Source organism: Ctenopharyngodon idella, chromosome 21, assembly GCF_019924925.1.
Source record: "Ctenopharyngodon idella isolate HZGC_01 chromosome 21, HZGC01, whole genome shotgun sequence".
Taxonomy (NCBI): domain Eukaryota; kingdom Metazoa; phylum Chordata; class Actinopteri; order Cypriniformes; family Xenocyprididae; genus Ctenopharyngodon; species Ctenopharyngodon idella.
In genome coordinates, this window is record NC_067240.1 from 20,774,464 (window position 1) to 20,790,765 (window position 16,302).

General features: G+C 37.5%; 1 protein-coding gene across 2 annotated transcripts in view; it reads right to left on the minus strand.

Moving 5' to 3' along the window:
- The window catches only part of plrdgb (PITP-less RdgB-like protein), a 102,566-nt gene that overhangs the window by 54,777 nt on the left and 31,487 nt on the right, over positions 1 to 16,302 (minus strand). For both annotated transcript variants that reach the window (XR_007927028.1, XM_051876601.1), the window contains exons 3-4: positions 6,194 to 6,298; positions 70 to 140 (exon numbers count right to left, since the gene is read on the minus strand). Coding sequence is in view for 1 of the 2 variants with exons in the window: in XM_051876601.1 (XP_051732561.1) it covers positions 70 to 140; positions 6,194 to 6,298 (176 nt within the window). In the remaining variant the exon portion in view is untranslated. The remainder of the gene's footprint in view (positions 1 to 69; positions 141 to 6,193; positions 6,299 to 16,302) is intronic.

The following is a 16,302-nucleotide window of genomic DNA, read 5'->3' on the forward strand; positions in this document are numbered from 1 at the left end:
AAGAAATGAAATGAGTAAAAACTGAAAGAATAATTCAATGTGATTAGAAGTGGGATGATAAGGACTAACCTCCATGTCTTCCAAGCCATCCACACTGCTCTGTGGCGCGCATCGAGGGTGCCGCAGCCTGTACAGGCTCTCTAGTGGTCAATGAGAGACAGACAGAAATAGCGAGGGATAGAACTGACTTAATGGTGCTCTGCAGTGAGGCTGCAGTTTCCACCTCAAACCATCCATCTAATTGATGACTGATGGGACAGTCATACTTCTCTAAGAAGAACCTTGTTCTCTCTTCCCCAAATTAGCAAAGGTCTACTAGTTATTGCACTCTCAAACTCTTTATTTACACGCAAAGCTGCATACAATAGCATTGTGTATAAAGAAATAAAGAAGTACTTGTTTTCTTTATTATTATCATTAGCTTTTAGTGTACTTTATAGCTAATTTAAAACTATTTCTTTTTTTGACCATTGTGAAGGCTATTCAGGATTTAAGTAGAGAATAGTGCTTTTAAATGATGGAGAATGGTATGAAAAATGTATAATAATAAGCACAGAAAATAAACAAAATAAAATCAGCAATGTCCTAGTAAAACATTCAAAGTTTATTTAGGATTATATTATAATTTGGTTGATTCTTTAACTTGGGTTTGAAAAAAAAAAAAAAAGCATACATTTTTGCTTATCAATTTATGAAGTATTGTGTGAAATGTAGGGTAATTATTCTCTTTAATTGTCACTTCACATCTGTGGCTTTTAGAAACATTGTGTAATGTTGCAGGAAGGAGTAGTTAAGGTGATAATCTGTATGCGGCAGCATTTTATTTATAGAACCACAGGGCTAGACAGGTATAGGGGTAAATGAGGAACTAAACAAGACACAGGTCAACATAGAAAGCACAGCAAAATCCCCAGAGTTAAATCAACTCTGCTCAGAGAACATAAGTTCCCTCTCTACATAGAGTTAAAATAACACTGAAGCAGAGTTAAAGTTAATGAGATAATGTGCTGTTTGTGGAGTTGTTTAATCAGATCTTGAGAGATTTAATGTCTTTTATCTTCAGTTGAGTTCATCTTAGGTTGTGGCTGGAAGTCAGTTGTAGTTCTCTTTGTTTCTCTTCAGTGATTCTGCTTGTTAACAGCAGGTGTTCATCACTAATGCTCAATCATCACTTAATCACTTAATTATCTCATTAAATTTAACTCCGCTTCATTGTTACTTTAACACTATTTAGAGAGGGGTCATATGTACCCTAGGCAGAGTTGATTTAACTAGGGGATTTTGCTGTGAAAACAATTAGTACCTCAACAAACTCAAAAACAGAAGCAAAGAAATAGAAATAGCTTTCAAAATAAAAGTTTTAAATAGGTATGACACATTATTTCATAGATTCATAAAAGGTGGTATGGAATAAGAATAGCCCCTTTCACAATACAGTCTTTACTGGTAAATTCCCTGAAGTTACTGGGATTACTTTGTGAAAGGGGCTAATGATGATGTGCTATCCTAATGAAATATGCATATTACATATATTTTACATATATTTTAATTTATGAATTGAAATGATATTGTGTAAAATTTTATTTTATTCTTATTTTACATTGAATTGACCTTTTGTATCAAATGTTAATTTACAATATAAATATTCATATAAAATTTAAATTTGTGTATGAAAATACAAAAAATCTTAATTGTACAGTCCCACTTTTTACACATGCATAAAGCTATATTGCACATTGTTACTGTCATGTTTGGTTGCAAGGAAGGCAGACAAGGAAGATGAGTACAATCCGAAACGTATTTTAATATGTAAAGATACAACAGAACAGACAAGCAGGCAGCAACACTAACACATAGCATAGACGAGACTGAACGTGAGGGTACAACTTAAGTAGTGCACATAATGATAATGACAAGACACAGCTGACATATATAAACTAATAACGATGGTAACCGGGGAGACAGACGAGTGGCAGAAAACAGAACAAAGGAACATGTGACAGATACAAACAAACTGAAAGTCCAATCAAACTGAACATAATGGTGACAGTAATGTTACATAAAATTGGAATAAAAAAGCAAGTGTGTGCATTAAAAACATCCAGCATTTCAAGAAAATACACTACGTCACCATACTATAGTTTGCAATGTAAGTTCTCTCAATTTGTTTCCCACTAGTCCTTGCTGGTAAATGCCATAACTACAATCTGTTGGCAAAAGGCATCTTTCTCCACTGACAGACATTCAAATATATCTGTGTATTTTGATTAATTAAAAAATTGTTTTGATTTTAACTGAAAATCAGCACAAATATGCATTCTGTGTGGGCAGGTTCATAATAATGCTTGTCTTGTTAAACACTCTACTGAATTTATTTCTTGCAATAACTGAAGGAATATTTTCACCATCCTCATATGGAGGCAGTTTTCACACCACGATTAACCTACCTAAAAAATGTCCCTTCCGAGGACAATATTTCATTTGAACTGGTGCAGAACTGCAGGTAAATGGCCTTTTATAATTCTTTTAACTAATATTGTGATTGGCCCATTATTTAGCCTTTTTAAAGAGCACTAAAGGTTTTCTGTCAGAACTCAACTGCTCTTTGCCAGTCATTGTCAACCTCACAAGGAATCATAGCTCACACTGCAAGAGGCTGTGCCCTAACAGCTGCAGAATTATAACAGCAAGACAGTCTGCATCTGTTTGTGGCTCTGTGTGAGGCTAGGGAAAATGGGTATTAATGAATAATGCAAGAAACCTCCAGACAAACAGGAGAGGGAGAATAGAAAGAGACAAATAGGAGTTAGAAAGTATTTTCCCTTTAAAATCTGAATGGCACTCAAAACAACAATTCAGCAATTTACATTATCAAATCTTGTTCTGATTTAAATTAGAGTTTATATCCACAGAAATGGGAGTTGTTTGCCATTTCTTTATAGGTCTTTCCTTTGTTTGTAAACAATGTGAATGTGAAGTCTTTCCTTAAGCTCCAACTCCATCATTTCACTGAATAACACTATTAAAAACTCATGTCAGCTCACCACTGAAACTGTATGTGCACAAAGGCTGAAGAAAGCAGGAGAATCAGGGTTTTCAAATAACTCTAAAGGTTTAATAACAACTCAAAAGGTAGGCAAACACAACAGTGACAAGACAAAGAGTGAACAAATCAAGGAGTACTTATACAGGAACTAATGAGGGAACTAATGAGATAATTGATGAGAGGAGAGAGTGAGCAAGAGGGAGATTTGAAGAAAGACTGTAGAAAGAGAGAAGACTGAGAGACATTACAAAAGAGAAAAGTTCAGAGGAATATCACTGGAAAAACAAGGGTTATGTTAAGGCAAGAGCTTGAGGACCCGCGATAATATGGAGAGACCTAAGTGAGAAGGCCTGAAAACGGACGCCGAGGGTTTCTGCTCCATACATGAGTAACATTGGTTTTGTTATATTTCATAGAACCAAGATATGCTGTTGCTGTAATGTTAGCTATAGTAACAGGACAGTTTTGAGTGTCATTGTTTGCCTGGAGCTAGCGTGTTGTTGGTGACTAACAACAAACTCTTGCTTGTATATACTCGTGTGTACTATATGTTCATATTTTGTTCTTCCTTGTCATTCATTCGTCATCTTCACTTTATTTTTCACAAAGCATCATTTCACTTAGCTTCAGCTATGATAAAGAGACATCCACTCTTGCATTGAGAGTTGATTTCAAATATCAAGTGTTTCTCAGAAATTGTGTACTGCACCTTTAAGCTTCTCTATTTGAATTGGGAAAGACCAAAACTTATATAACTATTTATCAAAATTGGACAATTATATAATATATTATGTTTTTTAAGCTCAACTCACACCAAAATTAGAGAATATTTTTCAGACTGGTTCAGCCAATGCGCAGCCATGGTAATATTCAGGCCAAAGATTGTGAGTGAGATATTGCTTGTTTACAATAATTTAATATACAAGAAGGTTATGTTAACTAATTTACCCTTGAGACACAACATTGCTAGTTCCTTTACCTAGTTCTGCTCCACCAACGAATACAACAAAACCAAACCAAAATAGTGCTGCACGAGCAACATATCGTAGTGGTGTTTCATTCCTAAATGAATCAGTGTTTATGGATGAATCGGTTAAGTGAGTGATTCAAATGACTCACTCATAATGGTCACCACCTACTGGCGTCACTATGTAAACTGCAGAAATGCTGAATAAACTCTCCACCCCAATAGACTAACTACTGTTGCATAACAGAACATATAATTCAGCTAAACATAAATACAATATAAATAGCAAATTTAATATCAACACGAGTCAATAATCAAAGTAAACTTTACTCTAATTTGTGCATTTTTATCTGCTTGCTTGTGTGGTATATCATAAATTACAATCACTGTTCATTTGTAAAATTAGTTATAATTACATTTATTCTAGCTCTGGAGGACTCAGTTTAACTCTGTAGGAGATGATTTCACATTTATGATTTTACATTTTACCAGCAGTGATGGCCTGATGAAGACTACTGGAGATGTAAATTAACTTGTTTAATAAGAACAGTATAACAGCACTGGAGAAATCAGGATCAACACAACTGCCTGAGCACACACATAAATTCAGCAAGCATAATGAAGATATTAGATATTTTCCATCAGGGAAAACTACACAGATGGTTACTAAATGTCTGTGCTATTATGGGACTGTGGGGTATGCAAAAAGGGGGTTTGCAACATATCCAATGCATGGGCCAACACAAAGAGGTGTACCAAAATTTTGTCCATGTCACTGTATTGTGTCTGTGGGTTTAGTGGGTCTAAAGTTTGTGTCACAAAACCCTAAACAATTGGGTAGTTGTTGACATAATCAAGTCTCATTCTTTTTATTTTTCACAGTGATTCAGAGCACTTTTTTACATCTTGCACATCTCGTTCATTAGTGAGAGGTCACCAGTGTTTTCTTAAGCCTACTGTGCTCAGGTGTGTTTGAATTCACAGTTTAATTGAATGGAAATGTGGGTTTGTCATGCCAGAAGACTCAGCATGTATCCTATCTATTTACATTTTCTTTTAAACTGGAAATTCATAAATTGGGTCATGCTTAAATCCTCTGGTGTGGAAATAAATAAATAAATAAATAAATAAATAAATAAATAAATAAATAAATAAAAGGTTTAGTTAAGTGGTGGGATTCATCCCCTGCTCTCTTTAAATCTGAAATATGTTCCAGATTTCTTAACTGTGAAATGAAAACGGATAATTGTTAGTGGTAATCCTCTCTCGCTCTGTCTGTCTCCATCCTTTCTCTTTCACTTTATAATCTGTGACCTTACCATCATGAAAACCAAAATAACCAAATCCACATGATATTAAGTTTCTGCATTGCTCTAAGCCATCCATAAATCCCTGCACAAATAACAGACCTGTATGGACTGAGACCTTCTTCCACAAGCGAGAATAAAGATGAATCTCTCAAGACCCAGATTACGAAAAGGGTTTTCTCAAAACATACATCTCAACAAAACTAAAGCAAACACTGCTGATGGACTCATTTGTGGCTAAGAAACCTTGGATGGTCGCTTGATCATGCTGCCACATTTATGAGGTCTTATAGCTCTTTCAGTAGAACTGTTTCGCAGTCTGATGAAACATATTTTTCTTAAATGAGTGTCAAAAAGTGAGCTGCCTATATTTCTCCTCATTAAAAAGCTGTCGTGTGGCATTACAGAAACTCTAATTCTCCCATGCAGCATTAGGGTGCCTCTCTAAAGGGAGTTAAATGTGTGTGAGAGTTATATAGTGCTGTAGAGTCACTGTGTGTCCTGAAGTATTAATACGGCTTAGAGAAGCAAAACAGTGATTACGCTGCATCTGTAGCATTAGTCACTGTTGATTCTCCTTTCACTGAACTTCCCCACTTTAAGATAGATGCCAAACAAGCTGAGTACCATAGAAAACTGCTGTTTAGGGTAAACTAATTAGGGATGTGCAGCATTGAGATTATCCATGGTTTTCACAGCAATTTTGCTTGTCAGATGAAATTTATTAAAATGAATGTGCCGTTAAATCACATCATCAAGCAACTCCTGGTAAATTCAGCTTTACTTTGTTGATTAAAGTGATTATTATACCAACCTATTCATGATACAAAAACATGTAGGAGAAATGTCTTCAGGAGACCCTGGTGCTTTTACCTCTGGAGTGCTCCAGGTGTCCCAGTGTTTCAATCTGCTCCACCAGGTCATTGGAGTTCCACTGGCTCATTTCCAGGAGTAAGGCCGTCTTCCCCTCCATAACATCTGCGGATCAGCAGGACATAAGAAGCCATTCATTACAATGAAGGAAATTAGGTCTAAAGCTGGTAGCTTTTTTACAAATTAGTTTTTATTAAAGCATAAGTCACAAATCCAATGTTTTTACTCTTAATCAGTTTCAGCTGCTTTGGTATTAATGAAATTAACAACAGGTGCACTAGATGGGCAACAATGAGATGACCCCCAAAACAGGAATGGTTTTACAGGTGGAGGCCACTGACATTTTTTCCCTACTCATCTTTTCTGAATGTTTTTCACTAGTTTTGCATTTGGCTAGGGTCAGTGTCACTACTGGTAGCATGAGGCGATACCTGGACCCTACAGAGGTTGTGCAGGCAGTCCAACTCCTCCAGGATGGCACATCAATACGTGCCATTGCCAGAAGGTTTGCTGTGTCTCCCAGCACAGTCTCAAGAGCATGGAGGAGATTCCAGGAGACAGGCAGTTACTCTAGGAGAGCTGGACAGGGCCGTAGAAGGTCCTTAACCCATCAGCAGGACCGGTATCTGCTCCTTTGTGCAAGAAGGAACAGGATGAGCACTGCCAAAGCCCTACAAAATGACCTTCAGCAGGCCACTGGTGTGAATGTCTCTGACCAAACAATCAGAAACAGAGGGTGGCCTGAGGGCTCGACGTCCTCTAGTGTCCCATGTGCTCACTGCCCGGCACCGTGGAGCTCGATTGGCATTTGCCATTGAATACCAGAATTGGCAGGTCAGCCACTGGCGCCCTATGCTTTTCACAGATGAGAGCAGGTTCACCCTGAGCATGTGACAGACGTGAAAAGGTCTGGAGAAGCCGTAGGAGAACATTATGCTGCCTGTGACATCGTTCAGCATGACCAGTTTGGTGGTGGGTCAGTGATGGTCTGGGAAGGCATTTCCATGGAGGGACGCACAGACTTCTACAGGCTAGACAATGGCACCCTGACTGCCATTAGGTATCGGGATGAAATCCTTGGGCCCATTGTCAGACCCTACGCTGGTGCAGTGGGTCCTGGGTTCCTCCTGGTGCACGACAATGCCCGGCCTCATGTGGCGAGAGTATGCAGGCAGCTCCTAGAGGATGAAGGAATTGATACCATTGAATGGCCCCCACGCTCGCCTGACCTAAATCCAATAGAACACCTCTGGGACATTATGTTCCAGGTTGCACCTCAGACTGTCCAGGAGCTCAGTGATGCCCTGGTCCAGATCTGGGAGGAAATACCCCAGGACACCATCCGTCGTCTCATTAGGAGCATGCTCTGACGTTGTCAGGCATGCATACAAGCACATGGGGGTCATACAAACTACTGAGTCCCATTTTGAGTGTCTGCAGTGAAATTTCAGCAAAATGGACTGGCCTGCTGCATCATTTTTTCACTTTGATTTTCGGGGTGTCTTTGAATTCAGTCCTCTGTAGATTGATGATTTTCATTTCCATCAAACGATGTTGCATCCTTTCGTTCCTAACACATTACCCAGTCCATATCAGTATAGATATCCAGCATGATATTTTTCCCCAATGGGATCTGATGTGTTTTCAAAATGTTTCCTTTAGTTTTTTTTTAGCAGTGTATATATACACAAAAACTGTGAGGACTTTGCCTCCTCATTTCAGAACACGACTGCATGCCACTGATAGTTTCTGACCCTATTTTGTGTAAAGTACTTTAAGCTTCACATTTGAAAATAGCCATTCACACACACAGACTTCACTATAGGATTTTGCTTTCTGTAGCCATTTTTAGAAGTGTATAGGTCTAAAAAAAGACCAGAATTTTGTTTAAAATCATCCATTATACAAAAATAGGGGCTTCTTTTGTTAAATAAGGACTATTTCTAGGTCATGTCTTCATGAAGTGCCCTTAACATGGAGGTAAGAGAAAAATGCTCTTGAGGAATCATTTAAAAGAGGTTTGGTACAACACACAGAGACAAAAGGGCAAAAAATCCTTATGGAGCTAAAAATAGACTACTGAGATAGTGAGGAGCAGGCAGCAAAGAAGGAGAGGCTGTGGAATAAGATGATAAGAAACTAATGAAGATGGATCACTCTCTCCATGTTTTCCTCCGGTTGTAAATTAGCCAGTTTTTGAGGATGAACTCTGTCTCCTATAATAATCTGGGGGAAAAAAAAAATAAGTCTACAAACTTTATTTTGCTCATATAAGTCAGTCATTAGTATACCACTGAAGGCCATGGTGTCATTCTCTTACCATCTGCGACTACAGCATTAGCCAATTTCATAACAGCCAATTAGAGGATTATTCATGTTTGAATGAATATAAGATTTTGCTTCCAAGGCACCAAAATGTGCTGAAAAAGAGGGGATATGTGGAGTATATGGAATAAAATGCCACTGAAAACTAACTGCAATATGGAGCAATATGACCATGCTGATATTCAAATAATGATTATTTGAATGATTATTTTGATAATCAATTAATTAATTATCCATAAATTATTCCATTATCCACAAATTATTATTACAAAATTTTCATTTTAATTTAAAAATCCATCACTTTTAATCCACACATTCTGCCCAATGTTGTCATCCAAACAATGCGCACTCTTAGTTATATTACATTTATAGGCCTACTCCATTACAATAGTGCCTTTACACTTACACTCTACACTCTAAATTTAATAGCTTACAAGAAGTATTTGGCAAAAAATTTAGTCCGAATTATTGTGCACATGCGTGCCGGCACTTGTTCACTGAAGTCTGTGAAGTTTAGTGGACAATACTTACTTTCAGAACAAGGCTTGTATGCAAAATGGAATAATTGTGTGACTGTCTAATATTTACAGATAAGGATACAACTGTAAAATGTGAGTTATGTGCTGGGGAAATGCATTTAAAGCACAGGTATCCGTCAAAGCACCTGAAAGGACCAGACACGTTAAAATATATGCTTTTGTTTGAAGGGCTTAATGTTTGTTTGAAGCATTCCTTATATTTAGGAAAACTTCCCATAGCAGTGTTGTAGCGAATTAGATCAAAAGGGAAATATGAATAATTAATCATAACTCGTTATAATTATAAATATTTGAATCAGTTAATCGAATTAACTTGATGTAGCTGAATAAATATTACAATCAATTAATCTGTTCGGCCAGCGAACACTCAGTATTGATCGTCTATGAACTATTTAGAAAGGATATTTTCCGTGGCCCCAGAAAAATAACGCTTTCTTAGCGTGCAACTGTGATCGTAATCGTTATCGGTTTATAAGCAGATCAGAATCAACTCGCAAGAATGTGCACAAAGTTTTATTTAACTAAATCACGAACACATAGCTAGACTAAACACACACACAGACATACAATTCACATATACATAGGAAATGAGAGAGTGGAAATAAAATTAAACCATAGCATAACAGGGGAATGGAGCTATGAAAAGAGTCATTTAACAAGCTGGAAGAGCCATCAGTTTCTCGCTATAAAGCACCTTTGTTAACAAAGGGGTTAACAACTTAATACTAAGTCGCCGTTTAGTGTTCAAATGTACGATACTTGCAAATGCCTTAGCTGTTGAGGAACATCCGGATATGCAGTCTTGGAAGAAATTCTTGATGGTTCGGTCCGATGGTACTGAAGTTGTAATCAATATCTTCTCCACTGAATGAAGAAATGACGACGAACTTGCGCTGTTAATTTGACCCTGTTGTTGAGGAAGCTGCGCATGGCTTGAAGTGAGTGAGGCCTGTCGGCACGACAACGCCGGCGCAGCTGTCCGGGTGAGTTGACCAGCAATCAGTAGAATCAGCAAGATCAAAAGGCAGAAGACCAAAAGAGAGAGCGCAATCTGCGTGGGGGCTTTTTAACCTCTAGAGAAGTCACACCTTTGAGTTTTGGCTTGACCAATGAGAAAGGTGCAATTTCCAAGCGCAATTTTTTGTTTTAAAGTGGGCTCATTTGCATGAGAGGAGTGAGCTGGCAGTTTGTGTCCATTTATACTCTGATAAATATGACAAACATACAATGCATTCTATGAGATGGTGATGTCCACCAAAGTGTGAGTCATTAAACAAGGAGTAATTTGATATGAAACACCACCATTATGGAGTCTGCGTGGGTGAAGGGTTGGAAGAGGAAGAGTAACTTTTACAATTTTGTGTTTGATCGATTCAGATGCTACAGTGTACTCTGTTTTCTTCCAGAAGTGTTTTGTCCCTAAAAATGCTACTAGAAATACTACACACTTCTGTAAAGTTACGTGATGGCGAATGTCAGCACAACGTCTGGAATAGTTTAAAGCTAAGTGACAGCAATTTCTAAACAGTGGAGCATCCCAGTGCTGTTGGACTCTGTCAGCAGCAGCTCAGCCAATCAAATTCGAGGACCAGAACCAATGTTATGTATTGTTTCAGTGTTTTAATGTACAATTAATTAAGAAAGACTGAGCTGTAATGCACTGAGGCTGTGGGAAGAAGCATGGCTATTTAACCAGAAAAGCATCAGTAGAAATGCTCTTCCCTCCAGAAGAGTGTGTGGAAAAAGCCATTTCGAAGAAGGCAAGCCTACTTGAGTCAGATACAACATGCATATGGCTGAGTTTGTGAAGTCTGTGTTTAAAATGCAAGAAATAATTGGGCCTACATCATGATTTGTGGCATTAGTTATATTCAAAACCATGCAATTATGGACAACATACAGTCACCTATACATTTAGACTAACAAACATTGCAATATCTACGAAAAAAGGTTTTGTATGTTGCTACCATTTTCATACTGAACAATATTGCTGATTTGTCAAGGGTTTGTGAGTTCCCCACATGAATAAATTATATGGTTACTGTTACAGGATTATTTTTTCCCCTTTTTGCTTTCTTCTTCATTTTGTGTCCTTGAAAAAGAAAAAAAAGAGCTTAAATATCATTTTGTTGCAATGAAATATTTTTATGTTGCAGTATCTTCTCTAGACCTGGAACCCTTTTTTGACAAACAGTCATTTTAATAGGTAGTAAAATCTGTAGTTGCTATGACGAGATTATTTTTTAACATTTATTGAACAAACAAATCCATGTTGGCTACGGTTGTTAAATTTAAACTCAAATATAATTGTGTTGCCTTGAATTTAGTGTGAAGCTAAACACTGTATTCGTGTGAGGTCAAAAATCTCCTGCATCACATTGCTATGATATTTTTTACAGTGCATGTGTTTGCATCTTAATAAAGGACAAGGGAGGGATGTGGAAAGAAATAGATACAGAGAGATACAGATGGATAGACAGAAAAAAAAAATGGAGTGATGACGTGTAGGTGGGTACAAGGAGAAAATTAATGCAGAAAGGCCATAAGAATATTAGAGCATCACAAACCTGTTGCATAAAATAGAGAAGCTCTGTTATCATGTCAAGTCTTTTCTACAGATTTAGTCTTAAAAATTTGAAGGGTAGCTCAAGAACATTTTGCCAACAACTTGTTCAGAAAATCAATATTTTGAGAAAAATGACAGTCAAAACTACAGGCAAGAACGTCAAAAGAAAGGATGAGACAGAAAACAAAACAAGAAAAGGAAATGAGACAAGCTCTGGCAAGAAACTGAGAAAGCAAAACAAACCTCTGGACAGACACGCACTGAAGCAGCATACTAATGTGAAAATATAATGATATCAGGATTACTTTTGGCATGTTTTGTCATTCACTGAGTGCCAAATCATTAATTATGTATTTGACAAAAACAAACTGAATAATATGAAGTATCATTAGATGATTTTTTTCTTCAGTTATGATTTTCACATTCTGCGCCACGTTGTTTAAATAGCAAATGCATTTGTGCCCATTTGTGCGCCCATGGGCGTGCTGGTCTGAAAACGAGGTGTGTTCAGGCGTATTGTTGGCACGTTACTATTTTGAGGCAACTGAAATAGACAGTGCCATTGACCAACTGAAACCTGGTCTAAAGTCAATGGCGCAATATTTGTTTTGTTTTTTAAAGAGCGCGTTAGTAATATGCGCCTATATGCGGGTGCACAACGCGTGTACATTCTGCTTATTACACGCAGGGAAAAATTATTACACGCATGCCAAATATGAAAAATAAAAGGATTACAATGTAAAAGATTATTATTGTGTGCATAAAGATAAAAATGCTTTGGTGGAATCCTGCTTTTCCCGTAGATGGTCTGCTCGCGCGCTTAACCTCGTGCATGAGCAGTTCCGTTTCCTCATTAGAGAAGCGTTCAATTTTTCCGCTTTTCATGAGCACAACTGGCTTTTAAAGGGAATGGGAGATGAGACTCTGATTGGTTTATTGCACGTTACGCCCAAAACACACCCATTACTTATTAAGAGAATAGGGACAACCCTTTTAGACCATGTGCCGGGCGCGACCATTTTTCCCATCGTTAAACTAGCAAAAGTGGATAGGGCCCTTTGCATTTGACCACTTATCTACTCACATGATGGATTTCCTGTATTTGGCCCAAGAGTTCAAGTGGGCATGAAGACCACAACTGTATGTAGAACTTGTGAATACCTGATGGAAAACACTTACAACACAGTAGTGTAAAATTGCATGTTTTTTACTCACTTTGGGCCCTATCTTAACGATCTAAGCGCATGGTTTGAAGTGCACGGTGCAGGTGTCTTTAACCTCGTGCACGAGCAGACCATCTATGGGAAAAGCAGGATTCCACCAAAGCATTTTTATTTTTATGCACACAATAGTAATCTTTTACATTGTAATCCTTTTATTTTTAATATTTGGCATGTTTGTGTGCTGCTGCGCTTCCCTGTGTGTGTAATAAGTAAAATGTATGCGCGTTGTGCACCTGCATATAGGTGCATATCACTAAAGCGCTTTTTAAATAACAAAACAAAGGTGTGTTCAGGCGCATTGTTGGTGCGTCACTATTTTGAAGCAACTGAAATAGACTGCGCCATTGACTTTAGACCAGGTTTTTGTTGGTCAATGGTGCAGTCTATTTCAGTTGCCTCAAAATAGTGACGCACCAACAACGCGCCTGAACACCCCTCGTATTCAGACCAGAATGCCCATGGGCAAATGGTTACATTTGCTATTTAAACAACGTAGCACAAGACGTAAAAATGATAACTGCGTCAGGCTGAAACTAGCAAAAAACACTTGCATCATGCCTGGCATTGCATTGCGCTGGGTGTATGATAGGGCCCTTTGATTTTCAATACTTTGCACTTTAAAATTCACTTTTAAATGTCTGGCCTATAGGCCTATGTAAAAGACGACAAATTATTTAGTAATTGCGATGCTTCTAATTAAGTGATAAAAGTTGCAAATATTTTTTTTTAAAATCCACATACTTATCTTTACATCAATAAAATGTGCAACACTTTGTTTTACTACCAAAATATATATAATATCTAATTAATTTAAGTTAAAGTGTAAAGTTTTTCTCAACATCTCAGGCACACGAGTTCCTGAACATGAATGATGGGAACCTCTTAGCCAAAAATACCACTCTGATGCAGTATTAGAGATGGTGTGGATTTAGTGTGCCCACAAGTGTGGGTATTGGGGCAGGCCCATTTTGTTCAAACTGATTTTGTAAAGTGGATCAACCAATTCATTGTAAAAAATTTATTCTGACTGGTTAACCACAACCAAATCATTTAGTTAGTGAGTTTGAACCGGCTCATTGAAATTAATCATTACAATTTGTAAACAAATCATTCAAACTGGTTTTATGAAGCAGATCAACCATTTCACCATAAAGATCTGACTCAAAATAATAATTTGATTACAAATCAGTTATTCCATGAATAACAACTTAAATTTTCTTCTGTTTCTTACACAAAGCTCTCATCTTCAGAGGTCTTTTTAAAGTAGTGTACAATTCATGTGGACCACTTTTATGGTTCTTTTTTATACGTTTTGAAGCTGATAGTCTCCATTCATTGTAAGTGTATGGAAAATAGCAACTAGTACAGACCTCAAAACATCTTCTTTTATGTTCCACAGAAGAAATTAAGTCATGCAGGTTTGGAACGACATGATGGTGGTGAGTAAATATATTCTTTTGTGGGTAATCTAATCCTTCAACGTTCCTATCAAACACTACAATCACTGTTCTCTCAGCAAATTGGGCCCAAATCATGATCATACAGAGATGCAACTTGATTACTGACCGGGGAGCGGAAGCTAATTAGCATGCGATATCATCCTTATTTAACTTAATACCTGCTGGCAGCGTGCAGCACGGTCTGACAAGTGTTGCAGTAATAAATGGGCACAGCTTCAAGGGCTGTGTGCCCATAGGAGCCTATCTAGATAACAGAATGATGCAGCCCTTAACTGATGGGTTCATTAAATATTTGGGCCAACTTCCACATTAGCACCGGAATGCTGTAGGATGTGAAATCAAAAGCAGAAAAAAATACATGTATAACCTTCTACTCTATACAGATGTAAAAATGTAATGTATTACATTCTGCTGCTACTCAAGACAATACCGTGCGCATGAAATATTAAAATGGCTACCCTGTACGTGACCTTGTCATGTATTATTTCTATTCACAATCTTCAACTTGCTAAAATCAAAAAGAATGTGGAATGTGTAAAGTTATCCGAGGCTCCAAATGCTTCATATCCACAAACATTTTACATATGCTACGATTCTGAACTCCCCAACTGATTCTGTAGAGAGACTACAGCCATAATCACTCACAGGTACTCCACCGCCGGCAGCAATCTAGCCTAACACATGTAAGATAAGACATTGAAACGAACAAAATATTGCAGTGCCTTCAGTGCACTTCCAGACATATTACTACTGGGATTAACAAAAGAACCATTTGTCCATAAAAATTCACACAAACGCTACTTGAGAGTGCTCGATGCTTAAAAAAATACCACTGGGCAATTTGCACCTCATGAATAACTGAATTGAACCAATTATAATCCTGCTGGTTGCTACCCAACAGACACAACAAATGACATCAACATATGCAAGCGAGTCATTAATAAGTTGTCCGGCATTACTTCAGCATTTCGTTGTGAAATGGTTTTAAAGAACCTGAGGGAATATCTCTTATTTTTACAAATGGAAATCTGAGCCTGAATATCATGCTCAGATTTTTGCATAAGTACAACTGATTTAAATGTGTTTCACATTTGTTTGCCCTTGAGGACCGTAAAACACCAGTCTGCGTGTGTGTTGTTTGTGATATATTACTTTAGCCTTTTCTTTAACCTGTGTTGTGACTGGCTGTCAAGCCGAAGAAAGATGGCTATGGATCAGATGTCCCTAATTTCTTTGCAAATGAAATTCAGTTTCTAAAACCTCAGGTACTTCCACATGGTGATGCCATATCCATCTTATAATAAAGGACATGGAATTTAATGCATTAAAAATGCTATGTGAGTGACTCTCATTCCATTTATGTTTGAATTATGGTGTCTGTATACAGTTTTCATTTGAAGTCTGGCTCCTCCAGAATATCCCCTCTGTTCAATGTTTGTAAGTCACAGCCTTCAGAAATAGCTCGATAGTCTCTTCAGTCTAGTTTTGTTTGAGCTGTGTGCTGTCTTAATTCCATAAGGGATTTCAGCTACTTTTTAAGGGTATTTTGTGTACAATGCACACTTCAAACAAACCCTGCTGAATGCTCCAAATGCTGTTTGCACTTCACACACAGTTTATGATTTGCAGACATATTATTCAAATACACCAAAAGCTTTGAGTTTGAATGAAAATCCCTGTAATTCAACTGACTGACAGGTGATTTAAGTAGCTGTCTGGATTTTAATAGGCAAATACTTATCTATGGATGGATGATTATTACAGTGATTATTATTTTTCTAGCATGTTATATGTTTGGCAACAGTTCTTTTAACCCTAAAAGATGGAGTGTGTAGCTTTTCATTTCTTAAACAATCACGTATTAAGATGTATTGTGGCCATATTCCAGGATGACAATGTCAAGATTCATCAGGCTCAAATTGTGAAAGAATTGTTGGGAGGGCACATGAAGAATCATTTTCACACATGAATTGGCACTGACCTTAACCTCAGTGTA